Source organism: Eubalaena glacialis, chromosome 4 (genome assembly GCF_028564815.1).
Source record: "Eubalaena glacialis isolate mEubGla1 chromosome 4, mEubGla1.1.hap2.+ XY, whole genome shotgun sequence".
NCBI lineage: Eukaryota > Metazoa > Chordata > Mammalia > Artiodactyla > Balaenidae > Eubalaena > Eubalaena glacialis.
In genome coordinates, this window is record NC_083719.1 from 141,798,296 (window position 1) to 141,816,988 (window position 18,693).

General features: G+C 43.0%; 1 protein-coding gene across 1 annotated transcript in view; it reads left to right on the forward strand.

The window, feature by feature from the left end:
- Positions 1-18,571, forward strand: part of TTC1 (tetratricopeptide repeat domain 1) — a 75,266-nt gene extending 56,695 nt beyond the window's left edge. The window contains exons 6-9 of the mRNA XM_061188392.1: positions 2,644-2,680; positions 7,029-7,177; positions 9,502-9,556; positions 17,943-18,571. Of these exons, the coding sequence (XP_061044375.1) occupies positions 2,644-2,680; positions 7,029-7,177; positions 9,502-9,556; positions 17,943-18,076 (375 nt within the window). The 3' untranslated portion in view covers positions 18,077-18,571. The remainder of the gene's footprint in view (positions 1-2,643; positions 2,681-7,028; positions 7,178-9,501; positions 9,557-17,942) is intronic.
- Positions 18,572-18,693: the final 122 nt, after the last annotated feature.

The following is an 18,693-nucleotide window of genomic DNA, read 5'->3' on the forward strand; positions in this document are numbered from 1 at the left end:
ATCTACATCACTTTCTTTTTTGATGTTGACTGGAATTCTCTAGTGCTTCTACCAAAGTCACTTTGGATGGCCAGGGTTTTTAAAGGGGGGTGGGGGTGTGCTTGAATATTTGGACATGCAAAAAGTTTTATTTTAACCCAGACTCGTATGTTTTATTATTGGATTCAGTGTCCAAGGTGAAGTTTTTTAGAGTGATTCATGTGGCATGAGAGAAGGAATAATTCTGGAGTATACAAATAGACATTTTGTATTAAGGGAAATAAAACAACTGTTTTAAGTTTATTTAAAACAACAGTCATTAATATATTCTACCATCGATCAGAATTCACACCTAATAGTTTTTACACTTAGCTGGAAAATTCTGATCTTTCACTTTTGCCTCTTGGAGACATCTAGCCACGTTCTTAGACTGGAAATTGTCATTGTGAAGTGAGATCAAGGATACCTTCAGTGTCAGAGAAAACGCACCATACCCATTTGGCTCCTGGGTTTTGGGGTTCTTTGTTCCCACAATTGCCAAGTTACTGGCATTGCTAGTGTTGGGCTAGTATGATCGACTGGTTCTTGAATTAGGAAAATGTATGGCCTTGCTAGTCTTCTGTCTGGCACAGCTGAGGAGAACTCAAAAGAGAGTTGCTCTGTGACTCTTTCCTGAACAAAGGATAGGTTTGTTAGTGGGGTTTTTGTTTGTTTTGTTCTTTTAACTTGTATTCCTAATATTTTTAAAAGATCCTAAAATTATAGACTTGGAGACTTTCAGAATTAATGTGCTGAAGTGATTTAAGGAGCATGTTCTGAGTTTAAGGAAGTGATGGGTTAACTGCTTTAAGAAGAATTTCTGAAAGGCAAGTTTGCAGGCTCAGCATCCCTGACTGGGTGTGCCTGGGCAAGCTTTATGTTTCATGTCTGGAGAGGGAAAAGGCAAACTGGAGTTAGGACAGAGTTTCAGCTCTAGGCCTGACTACACAAGAACAGACAAAGCCCTAAAAAAATAGGCTCTAAAAGTAGTTACTTGGGGGCACAAAGAATACCACCACAGCAGTTGTACACATAAGTTATAAAGATTTGGGACTTCCCCAGTGGTGCAGTGGTTAAGAATTCACCTGCCAACGCAGGGGACATGGGTTCGAGCCCTGGTCAGGGAAGATCCCACAGGCCGCAGAGCAACTAAGCCCGTGCGCCACAACTACTGAGCCTGCGCTCTAGAGCCCGTGAGCCACAACTACTGAGCCTGCGTTCCACAACTCCTGAAGTCCGTGTGCGTAGAGCCTGTGCTCCACAACAAGAGAAGAGAAGCCACCGCAATGAGAAGCCCGCGCACCGCAGCAAAGAGTAGCCCCTGCTCACTGCAACTAGAGAAAGCCCATGCGCAGCAACGAAGACCCAACGCAGCCATAAATTAATTAATTAATTAATTATTTTTAAAAGTTATAAAGATTTACTCCTATTTCAGTTTAAAATATGAAGTTGAATCTTAGATTTATAGAAATCTAATAAGTTGGGGAAATACTGACTTACAGATTTCTTTACTACAGGACTTCTTGTTAGAGTTTTTAATATGTGAATTACTATGATGAACACTGGAAGAGATAATATAGTTAGTGTTTCCCAAATGACTCTGGAACCTTTTTTGCTTATTGTGGGTAAAATACACATGCTACAAAATTGACCTTTTTAACCATTTTAAAGTATAGAATTCAGTGCCATTCACAGTGGCACTGAATACATTCACAGTGTTAGGCAGCCATCACCACGGTCTGGTTCCAAAATTTTTTTTATGACCCTAAAAGGAAACCCATTAAGCAGTCACTCCCCATCCTGGAACTGTTTCTGATTGAATCCTGCAACTCAATTTGGTAGACATTGCTCTAAAATATTCTGTAAAATATTTGGCATTTGCTACAGTAGCCATTATGGAAGTATTGAACGTTTATTTGAACTAACATTTCTCTAACATTGTAGAAAATTTCTAATTTGGGGAAAATAGACATTTAGAGCTTAGAAAAGTTAAATAGCAGATTAGTGTCAGAGCTGAAACTAGAATCTAGTTCTTTTGATATCCTGTGTTCTTTCCACTGTGCCATGCTTCTCAATTCAGCAAGTTAAATTAGTTAGATATCTTATTTAGTGAATTGTTTTGTATTTTTGTTTCATCAGTGGATAAATTAAGGTTCATAACTGAGACTACACGACAAGCCATACAGTAGTCTGTAGATGGACCATCTGTATACATTTTCAAGATACCACTTTGGGTGCGATATATAACAGCTAGCCAAAGAAGAGGGTTATTAATTCAGTTATTCATATATCAGTCATTTGCCCTGTTAATTGATCACAAAGTTTTCTCACTGTCAACATTCTAATGTAAAGTGTCTTGCAAATATAACAAGTCAATTGCAACAATCTTTAAAGATACTTTAGGAAGAAGCTACTTGAAAAATTTGTCACCAGGAGGCTTTCAAGTTAGAGCTGTGAGCATAGTTTGAATTTTAGCTTGGAAGTAACATGCATGTTTTGGTGTTATTTCCTTGAAAAGCATTCTGCATCTCCATAAGCAATTATTAATGATCAGCATTTGTCATTGAGCCTTTGGGCTATTGAGACAGAATTAGGGTGACATATTAATGATCTGTTTCCTTTTAGGACAAGAAAGAGATGGCCATCAGTGACTGCAGCAAAGGTACGGCTTTTTGGTCTTGTTGCATGTTAACATACAAAAGCATTACCTCAGCTAGACAAGCAAATAAGGAGGCTCTCAGTCAGGTGTGTACTTGTACACATGTACTCTTCTTCTGAGGCAGTTAAAGAAGAAGCTCTCGGCCTTTCTTAGAGGTACTGCACAGTAGTTGTCTTAGTGTAAGCATGCTTTTGAATGGATAGTTCAGTTTATCCTGTATTGGTAAATATATGGAGAATAATTCCAAGCTACCTTGGCCACAGAAACAGAGTTTATTCCCTGTATGTCCAAATTACTCTCCTTTGAAACTGAAGTTGAAGATCTTAGTTAGCTGCTATTGGGGCACCTGAATCTGTGTGTTTGGAAGGGCAGTTGCTGTTAGGGAATTGGTACTCTCTTCAGATGTAGTACTTAATCCAGACCTCCTTGCCATCATTTTAGTTATCCTTTCAGGTTCCACACAATGAATCAAGCCTCTGCTATCTGAGTTCCATCATGGTCTTTTCGTTCTACCAACTGATAGAGACAGCCCCAGACGTAGGATCACCATTGTTTTTTCCACAAATTTACTGATAGGCCAGACGGTTGTCTTGTCTTGGTGTGGAGAACACACAATCATTTTCCTTGCATCTTGCTACTCATGAGTCTTTCTAGCTAATTACTACTCTTGTAATTTGTGGGTTGTTGTTGTTGTTTTTTTCCATTTTCCTCCTTTGGATAACATTTTCTCTGAGAGAATCATAGAGTTAGAAAGAACCTTATATATTATCTAATCCCACTCTCAGACCAAGCATGAATTCCCTCTTCTGTTTTGTTTTTTAGGTTTTTTTTTTAACATGAATTAGTCACCCTCTCTACTGGATTTCTTTTCTTTATACTTGGTATTTCTGTAGAGTATCTGAATGAAACTGTTACTACATCAGAATCTAGCAAACTTCTTCTGATCTATTTATCTTGGGCTGCAACTAATTCTGAATGTACTATTTTGTTTGGAAGAAGGTGTTTGACCTTAATCTGTGTGAGATGTGTGGGTTAGAAGAGTTTAAATTAGGAACAAGCTTCTGATTTTCAGTTCTTTTCTCTGTAACCAAATGGTGAGAAAATGCCTTGTAAGCCTGATTAGCAGGGTATACACTAGGAAAGAGAATTCATTTCTAGCTGTAACCCTCAGTGTAGGAGCCAAGAAAATGAAAGGAAGGGGGAGGAAAGTGTTTCCAACCAAAGTGTTTTCCAGATTTGTTTTTGGATTTGGTTAAATCAGTATTCATGTGCTTGTACTTAATTGTTATGGGCTGCATATGGGTTGTTGAACCCATAGGCCAAATACGTTGACACTAGTATGGTTTATTTGTATTAAGGACCCTTCTCCTCCCACCAACCCCCCAAACACATGCCCACTCAGTGCATAAACCCTGGCAAAGGACTTAGCTTATTTCTGAGGTCATATTTGGAGCTCATTACTACCAGTTATATGGAAGAGTATTTAATGCTAGTCACTTTTGGTCTTTTAGCCTTGGCATAAATAAAGTTTAATTTAATTCTGTTTATATGGATTGGGAAAGAAAATCACAAGTTAGAGTGAAAAGTTGACATTTGAGGTTTTTGTAAAGTAATCATGGGGAATTCCCTGGCTGTCCAGTGATTAGGACTTGGTGCTTTCACTGCCGGGGCCCGGGTTCAATCTCTGGTCGAGGAACTGAGATCCTGTAAGCTTTGAGGCGTGGCCAAAAAAAAAAAGTAATCATGGGAAGAGTTCTTTCTCTTCAATACATATTTGCATTGTTAGAAGCTATCCACTAGTTGAGAAGGGGGCAGTATCTGAGTTAAAATGTAAATTAGGGGGTTCATTTTTTAAAAGATGTAGTAGAGGTCATTGGAGTATTTTTTTTTTTTTTTCCTGTGAGTATTATGTAGTTGGGAATATTTTAAGAGAATATGATGTGCTGGACTAAGGGGAGGTTGACAGCGTGTAAAGTTGAAATGTTGAGATTTGGGTTCTTTCAGAAAACCTTCTCCTGAACCAATATCCCCCTCCAACCCCTGTCCCATTTCTCTGGTCTGCTTCATTGAAAGATTGTCTATACCTACTGTGTCTCCTTTGTCTTCTCCCATTCTCTCCTCACGCATCCATTGGACTTCTGTTTCATTCATGCCCCTGAAACCCTTCTTGTAAAGGTCACCAACAACTTCCTCTTGTTCAGTAGTTGCTTCTCTATCCTCATCTTACTTGACCTCCCAAAAGCATTTAACACAGTGTGTCATTCCTCATTTTCTTCTGTTGCAATGGCTATTCCTTTTTAGTCTCTTTTGCTGGCTTCTCTGTCAGCCTCATCATTTTGGAAGTCCCTAGTTCTTCATCTGTAGGGCCCTCTTCTTTTTTTTCCCTCTATATTTTCTCCCTATGTGATCTCATCTAGTTCTGCAACTTTAAATAACCCATCTCTATGCTATAGTTTATATTTTTGGCTCTGCCCTGTAGTCTGGAGCCCTGTATCCCATTGCAAAGTTGACATCTCCTCTGGGATGTCTAGTAGGCATTGCAGATTTAACATGCCCAGAACAGACTCTGGTGCCTCCGCAGTCCCCATGCATGCATGCATGAATACAACTTGAGGTTAGTTTTTTTCATTCTAATGAATGGCATTATTATCCATTATTTACTTGCTGGAATGAAAACCTTTGGAGTCATCCCGGATTACTCTTTCTTTCATTCCACATGGCTTAATTAATTAGCAAATCCTTTGGGCTCTGATTCAAAGACATTTCCTTAATCTGGCCTCTCCTTTCCATCTCCAGGGTTAGCAGCTTAGTCAGCATCCTCTCTCATCTGGACCATTGCAGTGACGTCCCAGCTGTCTCTGCTTCCCCTCGTCCCCTCCACACTGTAGCCAAAGTGATCCTTTAAAACTGTAAATCAGATTATGTCTTAATCTTCTTAATCTGCTTGAAACCATTCCAGTGGCTTCGTATCACACTTAAGAAAAAGTCCAAGCTCCCTTCCCTGGCCAGCAAGGCCTCCGTGACCTGCTTGTTGCGCATCTTCAACCTCATCTCTACCGCAGCCCTTATCTAGTCACCAGCAAACACGTCACAGTTATTCTTGCTTTAGAGCCTTTACTCTTGTTAGTCCTTTTTCCTGTGTGCTCTTCCTCAGCTTTTCAAATGGCTGGCCTCCCTCAAATAATCCTTTCTCATATTTGACCACTCGCTAAAGTTACTTATTCCCCTCTTCACTTGAATTTACATCACCTTGTTTTACTTTTCTCTACAGCACAAAACTATCTGAAATTATTTGTGTGCCATTTTCTCTTGCCTCCTAGAATAGCTTAAAGCTTCATGAGAACGTGGACGTAGTCTGTTCTGTTTGCCACTACTATACTCCAAAGATACAGTGCACTAGGTGCATATATTAGGTACTAAATAAATAGTTACTGAAAGCGTGAGTGAATTTAAAAATGAGTATATCACTTGAAAAGAAAAGAAGTTCTAGAGCCATGATATTGCTTTCTAACAGAGAAAGAAACAACTCAAAAAAGAATACAAGACTGTAGTATACTTGAACCAAAACGCGGGCACAGGATTATTGGAAGGGTTGTTGTTGGAAAAAGGAGAGGATATTATGTGCCAGTGATCTAAGGGTGTTAGAGCGGGAGTTTGAAGGAACAGTGAGGATTTAGCTAAAAATGTAACCTCAGGAGTCAAGGCACGACCTCAGTAGCTGAGGCCTAGAAAAGAGAGAATGATAGCAGAGTCTGCCACCGAAGTTCTCCCTCAATTTTTTAATACGTGACTTCAAATTCCCTCTTACTTTTTCACTGTGCCTTGAGCTCTGTGTTTTGGCCTGTTCTGAAGTGGGTGAAGGACAAGTAGGTGGAAAGCAGGACTTGGGTATGGACCAGGGTTTGGTAAACTACAGTCACAAGCCAAATCCAGCCTGCATGCCACCTGCTTTTTTACAGCCTACAAGCTAAGAATGGTTTTTACATTAAATGGTTGGAAATAAAAGAGAAGTAATATTTCAAGACACATAAAAATTATGTGAACTTCAAATTTCAGTATCCATAAATAAAGGCTTATTGTGATACACCTACCTTATTTGCTTATGCATCATCTATGCTTGCTTTCGTGCTACAATAGCAGAGTTCAGTAGTTGTAACAGACGGTCTGTCCCACAAAGTCTAAAATCTTTATTATCTGCCCTTTACAGAAGAAGTTTGCCAACTGTAGGTATGTCCTTTGACAAATAACTTTTCCTTATGGACCCATGGAAAATAATAAAGAAACTTGATATAGCTGAGGATGTATAGGCCCTTTTTCCTCATGGTGACAATTATTTCTTCTCTTTTTATAGCAATTCAGTTAAACCCCAGCTATATCAGGGCAATATTGAGGAGAGCGGAGTTGTATGAGAAGACTGACAAGCTGGATGAAGCCCTGGAAGACTATAAATCCATACTAGAAAAAGACCCATCAGTACATCAAGCAAGAGAAGCTTGTATGGTAAACCTAATTTTGTTACAAAAATATTTTCTATTCCTTGTGTTGCTACTCGGTGAATGTTAAATAATCCTTAGAGACACAACTATATGCCATTTCTAAGCTTTTGAGAAGCTTATCAGAATATATGGGAGATAGAACTTTGAAGTGGTGGCCACACACCCACTGTACCATGCACTATTTAATCTTCATTCTAAAAGTGTTATCTGTGTAAACCTTTAGCCTCTAGGGTTGACAAGAACTTTATTTCGTTGTTGGACTAGGGAAATCTTGTCTACTTGTAGGTGCCTGGTTTAGTTGAAAGTGAGTCTTAATATTATAGATAACAAATTTCTGGTTTTCTTTTCATCCTTTTCCTTACTCAGTCACCAAGTTTCTATTCATTGTCATATGGCCAGCACATTTCCAATTGAATATATCCTAAACTAACTTTCTTATCTCTCTTAAAATGATTCTAGTTCTTGTCCTTGGCACTAAAAATCCTTTTGCTTCTAAATGACATAATATTTTTTATGTCAGTTGCAAGTTAGCTAAATGTTACTGGTTTTCCTCCCTTTAAAAATAACTGCAGATTTGTGCTTTTACCTTCAGCACCACTCTTTGATTATCTCTTACGCACAGAGCAACATACACTCTGAAGGATATACTGCAGTATTGGATGTGTATATCTTATTGCCCCAAAATAATGCGTGTTCAAGTAAGTTCGACAAACACTGGCTTTAACTAAACAGGTTTCTTCGCTGCCAGACTTTTCAGAGGGCCATTAGGATGGAGAGGTCCGTTCTGCACCCAGTATGCAGCAGAGGTGGCAGGAGCCGGGGAGCTACAGGAGTCTTTTATTTAAGCCAGACTTCTCGGTTTTGTTTTTTGAATTGAGGGCACTTGGCAACATTTACAAATGGAAAGATTTTACTAGATAAAAATCTAAGTCGGGCTCCTCTTGAAATTGGAAGATGAGGACAGGCTGGCTCCTGCTTGAGCTCCCACACGCTGGCGTTCAGCTGGAGCTCTCAATTCCACGCGCTGAGCATGCCCGTACTATTGCCTTACACCCGGTCCATTACGTATTTACATTTCCTCTCTGGCCCCTGAGGGCATCTGAGCCCCTGCTATACAGGTTCCCATCTAGTTCATGGGACTGATATTCCACCAAGCAGACCTGAGAAATGTTGACTCATCTCCCTGCACTAATATTCTAGGTGGTTTGGGTTTTGTTTTGCTTTGTTTTTATACCCACTTGAGGTGAATTCCTTCAGTAACAACAGATCTTTTGAATAATGGGAGAAGGGCTCGTTTGGGTAATTAAAATACATAAGCAATTTGAAAGCAGTTTTAATCCTTTATCTGACTTTTAACATATCTCTGAATGGTGTTAGGATTAACTTAAATTTGACATGAGGAAAGGGAATAGAGTTCTTAAAATCTTGGCTAAATTCTTGGTAGCCTTTATCCCTGTCAAATTAGTTTTAAGAGTTCCGTGAAAGGGAGCCTTTTTTTAAAGCTAGCTGTTATATGCATAAAGAATTTATTTTATCTTGAATTATTACAACTGAGTTAATACTGGACTCCCAGAGTACTTGGGGGAATTACAGAGCTAAAAGTGACCATAGAAGACTCTAATCTAGATCAGCTGGAGGTGATTTGGTTCCAGGGTACATTTGGCAGTGTGGGGAGGCACTTTGTCATGACTGGGAGGGTACTATTGGCATCTGGTGGGTGGAGGCCAGGGATGCTCTAAACACTCTACGATGCACAGGACAGCCCCACAGCAGTTACCCAGTCCAGAATATCAGTAGTGCCAAGGCTGAAACGATCTGATGCTTTCTCAACAAATTAGATTATATAAAGAAAGGACTTCAAGTTAAAAAATACGAATGAGCAAAAAAATTAATAATATAAATATCACCTGTAATCCCACCACCTAAATATACCCCTGTAAACATCTGGTTTGTATCCTTTCAGACATTTTCTGTGTGTGTGTGTGTGTGTGTGTGTGTGTGTGTGTGTGTGTGTGTATTTTTCACCAAGTTTTTATTGAGGTCCTTCTTGGGTGTGTGTGTGTGTGTGTGTATTTTTCACCAAGTTTTTATTGAGGTCCTTCTTGGGCCACTGTGCTAAGAACTGGGAATATAGCATTGAACCAAACCAAACTCCTGTCTCTGTAGCTCCCCTGCAGACAGACATTTGTTCTTCTCTATGTTTAATAGGCTCATGTATATGTACTTATTAACCTTGTCTCACTTTCACATGAGGTTTTTAATGTTTCTCAAATTCAAAGTAAAGCCAAAAGATTTTCACAACCCACGTTTTGGTGCTTTTTCCCTCAGAGGTTACCTAAGCAAATTGAGGAACGTAATGAAAGACTAAAGGAAGATATGTTAGGTAAGTACTTTCCTTACCTTCTCTTGACCATAAATAGCTAGGAAGCCGGAGATGGGGCCATCAGTACTTTTATTCATTAAAGGAGAATACAGCAGTTAGAAATAGCTTTGGGGCCCTTCGTTTGTTGTGGGCACCAGTACCGTGGGGCTAGTGAGTTCTTAGTCATTTTTAACTCTAGAAGGAGCAGTGTGGTTTAGAGTGGATAGCAGCTTTTCAAAAACTAAACTTCCATTTTGTGTGCGTTGTTTTTTTTTTGGAAAATTTTCCTGCCTTCAAGAATGCAAACATAATTAACTCCCAACCTGGGCTGCCACCAACCTCTGTTTCAGATCATGAATTTCATAAAAACAGTTGAATTTCTTCATTTGAGTAAACAACTTCAGTTTTTTTGGGTTTTGTGTTTTTTATTTATCTATCTATCTATCTATTTATTTATAGACCCAATGGCTGCATTGGGTCTTCGTTGCTGTGTGTGGGCTTTCCCTAGTTGTGGCGAGCGGGGGCTACTCTTTGTTGCGGTGCGCAGGCTTCTCATTGCGATGGCCTCTCTTGTTGTGGAGCACGGGCTCTAGGCACGCGGGCTTCAGTAGTTGCGGAGCATGGGCTCAGTAGTTGTGGCGCACAGGCTTAGTTGCTCTGTGGCATGTGGGATCTTCCCAGACCAGGGCTCGAACCCATGTCCCCTGCATTGGCAGGCAGATTCTTAACCACTGCCCCACCAGGGAAGTCCCAACTTCAGGTTTTAAGTTCATTAGGATGCAATCAGTACAAGCCAATGCCATGTCAAAACCAAGGGGATTTTTGTTTTGAAAATGGCGTTCAGAGTCCCTTTAGTGTTTGAGAACACATGAGAGGGCAAGAATTAGTAGTAAATAGGAAGGGGGAAAAGACTGTGGGTTGGGGGGTCGGGGAAATGGTTTCATTTGACCCATGTTTTAGTTACTTCTTGTATTTGCCAAAGCGTGTTTATAGTTGGAATTAGAGAGTTCCTCTCATGAACAGTCTGCTTGACTAAGGGGAGTAAAGGCTCCTGGACAGAGACCTGCCCAGCATAGTCTGCTTATAACCTGTCTGATAGTTCTCTGTTCAGGACCTCCTATATATTTTTCCTTATGAATATTTTCTAAATCTATGTTGTGAATTGCAATTACATGGGACTAAAGGAAAATCATTTAAAATCAATTGAGCCTGGCCATTTATGGCCTTTAGGCATCAGTATCCAGAGAATGAGACAAATTTCCCCAAAGATCACTCTGATAGCAAAGTTGATTGAGAAGAAGCCACTAACCTAGTCGATCCAAAGCCCTCCGGCCCCTGCTGGATGGACTCAGAATCCAAGGGGAGATGCTTCAGACTTGGGGAGATTTCTGGAGCCTTCCTCAGTTTTTCCAGAATTGGCTCTTTCCCTAATTTACAGTTATTTTGTTATTTTGGAGGTACTTTTTCTTCAAAGAAGAGGGAAGAGAGCATTTTCTTACCTATTCACAATGATTCTTTATTTTAGCAAAAAAAAAAAAAGGAAAGAAAGAATTTGCATTTAGCCGAGCTGGATTTCATGCTGAAAGAGATGACTTGGTGAATGAGCATAGTGGATTTGGAAAAGACACTTAGGCACTGGTCTCTGGGTCCATTTGTTTTGAACCAATATGAAAAAATAAAGGGATAGGTGTAAATTGAATCTTACTGCCATTGTCAGTTCCAGATGGAATCAAAACTTCCATCTGTCCTTGTCACTCTAAATTCTAATGAGCTGATGTTTCCTGTCTTGTGGCTTTGGCTTTTACTTATGTTGTTCCCTTTGTAAACAACTTAAGTTGCTTGGTAAATGATATGTCAGTTTGTTGTTACACATCAGTAGTCTGAATGGCTGGACTCTTTTATATTCTTTTTTTTTTTATTATTATTTTGTCTGCATTGGGTCTTCTTGCTGCACGCAGGTTTTCTCTAGCTGCAGTGAGCAGGGGCTGCTCTTCATTGCAGTGCGTGGGCTTCTCATTGCGGTGGCTTCTCTTGTTGTGGAACATGGGCTCTAGGCACACGGGCTCCAGTAGTTGTGGCGCATGGGCTCAGTAGTTGTGGCTCACGGGCTCTGGAGCGCAGGCTCAGTAGTTGTAGTGCACGGGCTTAGTTGCTCCATGGCATGTGGGATCTTCCCGGACCAGGGCTTGAACCCATGTCCCCTGCATTGGCAGGCAGATTCTTAACCACTGCGCCACCAGGGAAGCCCCTTCCTTTATATTCTTAATGAATATAAGGATCATGAATAAAATATTGGTGCTGGGTGTCACCTCCCGTAGGAGAGCCTTAAAGGGAGAAATCACTCTCAGCCCCACAAGAGCTTTCTGGTGTTCTTCCTTCCTTGTTACAGATGAACCAGCTTTGATTCATGTGCTTTGAGATTTTTGGAGGCTGGTCCCTCTAGAAGCGCAGAGTAACGTCACTTGCTTAGAAGTTCTGAGCAAGCTTTTTGCAGTGGACTGCGTGATTTTTAGTGCTAGTTTCTCTGGGAATGATGGCTTCTGCTGGAAGATTGGCAGTTAAAGATTTTTAAAACTGCTTAACACCATTTGTCACTGGCATTTACTAAGTTATGTGATTATTTAACAAAATGAGATTGTCTTCAAGTTTGTTTGATAATGTTGACTTGCTTTTCCTTTTCTCTCTGTAACTTGACTTCCTTTTTGTTAGAAAGAAGAGCTACGTACCCCCCTTCTTGGGAAAAAAAATTCTAATTGGAATTATGAATGGGTAGAACATACTTGCTTCTCTCTTCTTAGTCTGTCATTTATAAATGTCCTCCTTAGAGCAGGAGTGGAGACCCAGGGTGGCAATCACTCATAGTGCCACAGTCCTTGCCAGAGAGGGACAATCATGCTGACTTTAGATTTGAGGAAAGGGGTCAGTAACTGGAGTGTTTCCTTTTGTCCTTTTCTCTGGGAAGATAGCCTGGTGGCTGTTACAGCCAGGGAATGACTTAAGGGTTTAGTCAGTGGTGTGGTGAGGCGGGAAAGGTGTCCTGGACAGAGCACCCCAAGAGGCTCAGAGCATTTAGCTTCTGTTCCTACCATTCTGGGAGATCTGCTCTTCCTACCTCAGTCGAGAGGCTGTCCTGACCTGGAAAACCTAGAGCTGTGACATAAAACTCTTTGATTCCCCCGAAGGATCAAGAGACGTGGGTGAGGCACTGCCCCAGAAACCCTACCTTCCTTTCACTGGCACCCAGCTGCTCGGCACACACGGGCCTTGTTCCGCATCCAGCCCAGGTTTTCCACTTGTACCATGCCCTCCTTCCACCTTCTTGGAACATGTTGCTGGTCTCCTGATTCCTGAAGTTACTCAGGTGTTCACTCCTGGCCATTAGCATCCTAATGAGTCTGTAGTTGTGAACTGAATTAAGAATACCACCTTGTATGTTCCATGTTCAAAAGCTAGATTTGGAGCCGGAAGTAACTTGTTCATTGTCATTGTGAGGATGCAACAGATCTTTTTTGGCTACTCCTGCGCATTGTGTGCTTCTCTGCAAGTGATAGAGGGTCCTAGAATCAGCTCCCTTGCCAAATATCACAAGAGAGCCTCGAAATTGTTACTGTCCCTTAAAACTGCTGAAGCCGTACATGTGGGTATGGAAATCCAGGCTCTTTTTTTCACATTTCTCTTCCTGCTGTCCTGCCCAGTATTACAGACTGTACACTTGCCATGCCATGTGCTCTGGCCACTGCAGCATCTCTCAGCCAGTTCGTGTTGCTGTCACCCCCTCAGTAGGGAATGTCACTTTTGGGTTTTCGATGCCCTGCTTTTTGCTTCATTACCTAGTTGCTGCTCCTGTAGCTTCTCCTCTTTGGTAGTTCTTGGTAAGGCTTCTTTCCACTTCCACTTTCACCCAAGAGCTAACTAATATATAAGCATTTGAATTGAGTGTGAATTTTATTTTCTCTATTTTGTGGTCTCTTAATTTGCCTTTTGCTCAGAGGAAAGCAAAAGTCACAGCTTCATGGCTTAGTTTTCTGCCTCATAAGAGGAAATGCAGTGTTAGGATTCACTTGGATGCAATTGGTTCTCCTAATAGGAGAAAGTCCTGAAGGATCTATTCCACTGGGCCCAACCTCAGTGATCTTAAGGAGGTGAAAACAAATGGCCTTCCAGGCTCTCCTGATGGTAAACTGACTACTGCACAGTCAGTATCTCCAAAGAGAAATTATGTGTAATGAGTCAGTTGGGTTTTTATAATACAGTGTTTCTTGGAGACACAGAAATTAATATTTATCAGAACTGGATCCAGTGCCAAGCCTTGATCTCTAGTCATAAATGTTCTTGTCTGAGCACAGGCAGTGTTGGACTCTTCTCTTTGCCATGGGATCTCTTACAGATGAGATCCTAACAGTTAGGGACATGTGGACACATTCAGGCTGAGTCATGGTGTCAGATTTGCTACAAGTGGAAATAAAGGAACCTAATACTGCCCAGATAAGGGGAGGGGTGGGATTTGGCAGCCAGTGGAAAGTGTGGCAGATAGGCTAGTTTGGCAGATGATCCTGTCTTGGGTTCAGCGAAGCTGCCCTTGTCTCTGAGCGCCCAACCGGACTGTGAACAGCAGCAGGAAGATTCATGAGTGTGTGATTGTGTGCAGAGCCAGGAAGGAGCATGATCTCTGCTGAAGGTGCTTCTCTGCCACCATCTTAAACAGTAAAAGGTGAATCTTGCAGACACCAAAACTTGTTGGTTGTACCTTAATGTTGTGCTTTATTTCCTTATGTTCCCATTGGCCCTACGCTAATGTCAGAGCTTTTTTTAGTTGAAGTGTAGTTGATTTACAATATTGTGTTAGTTTCAGGTGCACAGCATAGCGATTCAGTACTTTTGCAGATTATACACCATTTGAGGCTATTACAAGATAATGGGTATAATTCCCGGTATATCCTTGTTGCTTATCTATTTTATATATGTAGTTTGTGTCTGTTATTTCCATACCCCTAATTTCAGAGCTTCTTCACCCGACAGTGTAGACATCAGATGTTTGTTCAGTGAATAAACGGCCTCTTTCCCATTATGTCTCACCAACTTTCTGTCAGAACCACCTCCAGGCTCTCCTCTTGTGGCTTATTCTTCACTTTGCCCCGTAGCATTATTAACCCTGAAAGCTGTTCTCAAACCATCAATGGCCTTCCCCGCGCCCTCCCACCTCCCTTTCAGCCCTTTGGACGCACTGCCCCCCCTTGCCTGCCTGTCTCCGTACATCGGATCCTACCATTTTTGCCTGCACTGCCCGCTCCCTCCGTCTCAAGTGGTTGCAGTCCTGCCTGTCCTTTGGTGGTGATTGAAACGCAGGCTCGCACACACAAAGCTCTGCCGGATCTCCCTCCTCCCTGCCCAAGCTGGAGGGCATCTTCTTCTTATTGACTCTCATAGCATTTTATATCTCAGCTACATGTGAACTGGCTTCTGTGTGTGTCTTATCTTCCAGCTTATTTTGGTGTAAAGACAGTGTCCTGTATCTTTGCATCCCCGCCACACATATGTACTTAGTACATGTTGGTTGAATTAATTCAAGTCAGGTTAACCTCAGGTCTTCTCTAATGTGGAGACTATTTAATCATGTGTCTTTTTTACGTGTCTGCTACCTTCCAGGGACTTCATGTACGTTGTCTGTTTAGCAAGCAGACTTCCCATCTCCTGTTCTACTGTTCTGGCGATAATAGTCAAGCTGTTGTGGAATGTTATAAAGGCAGAGATACGAGATTAAAAGGAAAAAAGAATGATGCCATATGTGTTAGGTTGGGTCCTTGGAGAAACAGAAGGCAAGATTTGATTAGAAACACAAGAGAGGACTTCCCTGGTGGTGCAGTGGTTAAGAATCCTCCTGCCAGTGCAGGGGACACGGGTTCGAGCCCTGGTCCGGGAAGATCCCACATGCCGCGGAGCAACGAAGCCCGTGAGCCACAACTACTGCGCTTGCGCTCCTAGAGCCCGTGCTCTGTAACAGAGACAAGCCACCGCAATGAGAAGCCCGTGCACTGAACAAAGAGTAGCCCCCGCTCGCCTCAACTAAAGAAAGCCCACGCACAGCAACGAAGACCAAGCGCAGCCAAAAATAAATAAATTAAAAAAAAAAAAAAAGAAAGACAAGAGATTTATTGGAGAAAACACCTGCAAGGGAAAGTGAGGCAGAGGGGCAGGAGCTGGATGTGAGTGGGAGCCCCGTCAGATCCCCGAGAGGAGGGAGGAGTTGGGTCGGAGAAGTCCTGCACTGCAGGGTGGTGCCAGGGATGTTTCAGCAAAGCCACTGGGGAGCCAGAGTTACCTGTCACAGGGGTCCCTGCTCTGTCCCTGCCCCGCTCGGCCACTGACTGTGAACAGCCGTGGGACCCTCGATCTCTGCATGGAGGGAACTGTGCTCCCTGCATCTGGAGAAGCACGTGTTCATGGCTGCCACTCCATGGCTCCTTGTGGCGGCAGGTCCTCCAGCCAGTTAGGCAAAGTCCGGGCCTGCACAAGGCCCCCTGCCCCCTCTCCATCTGCAGTTTGAACGCTTGTGCCCTTGCTTTGCCGCCATCTCCAGGGTGCAGTGGCCTCCTCACCACCTTCAGTAACTGTTCCCCGTCCTTCAGAGCCTCGTCTCTCCTGAAACGCCTTCCTCACACCCCTAAACGGGCCTGAGAGCTCCTCTGGGCTCACCTCAGTCTTGTGTCTGGCTGCCCACTTGGCATCTCAGAAGCCAAGAATAACTTGTATTCTTTAGATCCCAGCGCCTCCTATAGTAGATACCAAGTAATATGTACATTTGCGCTTCAAATTGTTGTCTGGCAGTCGAGGTGGACTTGCAGTGATCCCTCCAACCCAGGTGGTGGCCCCTGGCTTGGTCGACAGTCCACAGTGGCCCTGGGACAGGCTCTTCCTGGGGACTGTGATTTGAGTGGTCCTTGAGGCTCCTTCTTACTTTACTCACTCCGTGTCAGAAGAGCCAAGAATCGTGCCAGCAGTGACATTTTGTTGGGCTTCTTTAAATGTTTGTTTCCTCTCTTCTCTCTCTTCAGCCCCAAGACAGACAGACTGCCCAAGTTCTGGCTAACTCACGCTCTCTGGGGTGGGGGGGGCCCTCTGTTTTCTTGGCTTGTTGCGATCCCCTATTCACGCTTCCATCTACCTGCAGCAGTGCTCTGGGCCTCTCTGTGCTGCCACCTGTGCGCAGGGGCAAGGCCTGTGCCGGTGATTCTCCTTAATCATCAGCACTGAGCATATGTGTTCCAGGTTGAAGTTTGGGAAGCCTGCCTGGAGAGTGGTCAGTCTGGGTTTTGGGAACTTACCGTGAATATGGTGAGCTCCCAGGGGGCTAAATCTTAGACTGAGTCCAAAAGTTTCCAAGAGTTGCTAGAAAAGGCCTTGACATTTAAAGGCCATGCATCTTTAAGTTCTTTACCTGGGGTTTATTTCAAGGTGGGAGCCCTCAGAGGGACAAAGCTGCTAACAAGGGCAAGGTGGGAAGGAACCTGTACCTCTGATGATATGGGGTTTCTTTCCCTTTTACCCTCATCCTCATTTCCATTGGAAGCAGACCTGCAAGAAAAATTAGAACAGTTTAGAAATGGTTGAAATACGTATTCACCCATCCTTGCCAAGATTTTCCAAAACACTCCTAGCTTCAGATATTCCATCCTGTTGCCCACATATCCCTGTAGATCTCTCAGATGTCCTGGAAACTCCAACTTCTGTATAAACTCCATGGCCGTCTTGTATGGAGAATCAGCATAAAAATCCATGGTTATACTGTGTGTCTTCATTTCGTCTTTATGACATGAACTCACCTGGTGATTAACAAGGAAAGCCTGAAACTTGGGGAGAGAGACTGGGCTATCGAGGTGATGGTGCTGTGCAAGAGAACAAGATCTCCCGTTTCCCGAGAAATGATGAGTTCGGTATGGAAGCTAAGACTTGGAAAAGCAGGAGGCTCTTGAGTTTGAACCCAGGTTCAGTAGAAACCCGCAGAGTGGAATTAGATTCAGCAAGTCGCTCTGCTGTTTCATGGAGAACAGACTTGGGGGGCCTTGGCCCTCCCCGCCAGGCTTGGCCTTCAGGCCCCAGGAAGAGCAGCCCATTGCTCGTCCCAGAGCCTGTCCCCTGGGGGCTCTGGCCAGTCTGGACAGGAGGCTTTGCTGTCGCAGCCGGGCTCCCTTGTGCTCCTCTACGCAAGCCACGGCTCAGGGTGGACGGCGGTGAGGTGATTGCTCTGCTGTACATTGGGGGCTGAGGGTTTCATAATTTTAAAAGCAGGAGTTTCTTTTTAACTGCAGAGATTCTCTTTTTATTTTGTAATCAGATAGTGAGGCAGTTGGGGTTTTCCTGCTTCTGCTGACTCCCTGTATTTACTGGACTTTTTGCTTTTACATTGCAGGTAAACTAAAAGATCTTGGGAACTTGGTTCTTCGGCCTTTTGGACTCTCCACAGAGAATTTCCAGATCAAACAGGATTCCTCTACTGGCTCCTACTCCATCAATTTTGTTCAAAATCCAAATAATAACAGATAACAAAGATAACAATGGCTTTTAAAGCTGGCTTGGAAATTGTATGCTGCTTGTGTTAGCAAGGGGAAAGGCCCCGCCAATGTTTAACGTTTAACAGCATCTTATCTCAAAGACAGGCTATCTAGTAGAGGCCAGTGCTCCCTTCTCCCCCTTGTTTTATGATCAGGGTGAAACGCAGTTCCTGATGTAATGAGCCTAATTTGATTTCCATTTTAAGGTGGTGTCTGTGCAGCTGTTGCCTTGGTTCTGGCTGTTCTTTGTTTTGTCCGGGAGAAAGCCTGCTTGTCAAGGCTCACCTCCCTGAGCTCCACAAAAACAAGCCCAGCTGGAGTCTCCTGGGCCGAGCAAACCTGCCAGTCGGAGACTGCCCAACCACGATCGAGGGGGTCCCCACCTGCTGTCCCCTCGCCCCGATCACACACACTGCCCAGGCTGCCCTGCGTGGGCTCCATCATCTCCTAATTTCCTCTGTGGTAATAAACGCTTTGTGTGACAGTCTGAGCTGGGTTGTGAATTTTGTCCCCATAACGACAGCTAAAGCGGTGTTGGTTTTGAGCAGTGTTACTGGATTCCACAAATCTGCCCAGTCTTAGTTGCCACCTTGAAGATGATCTTGAAGA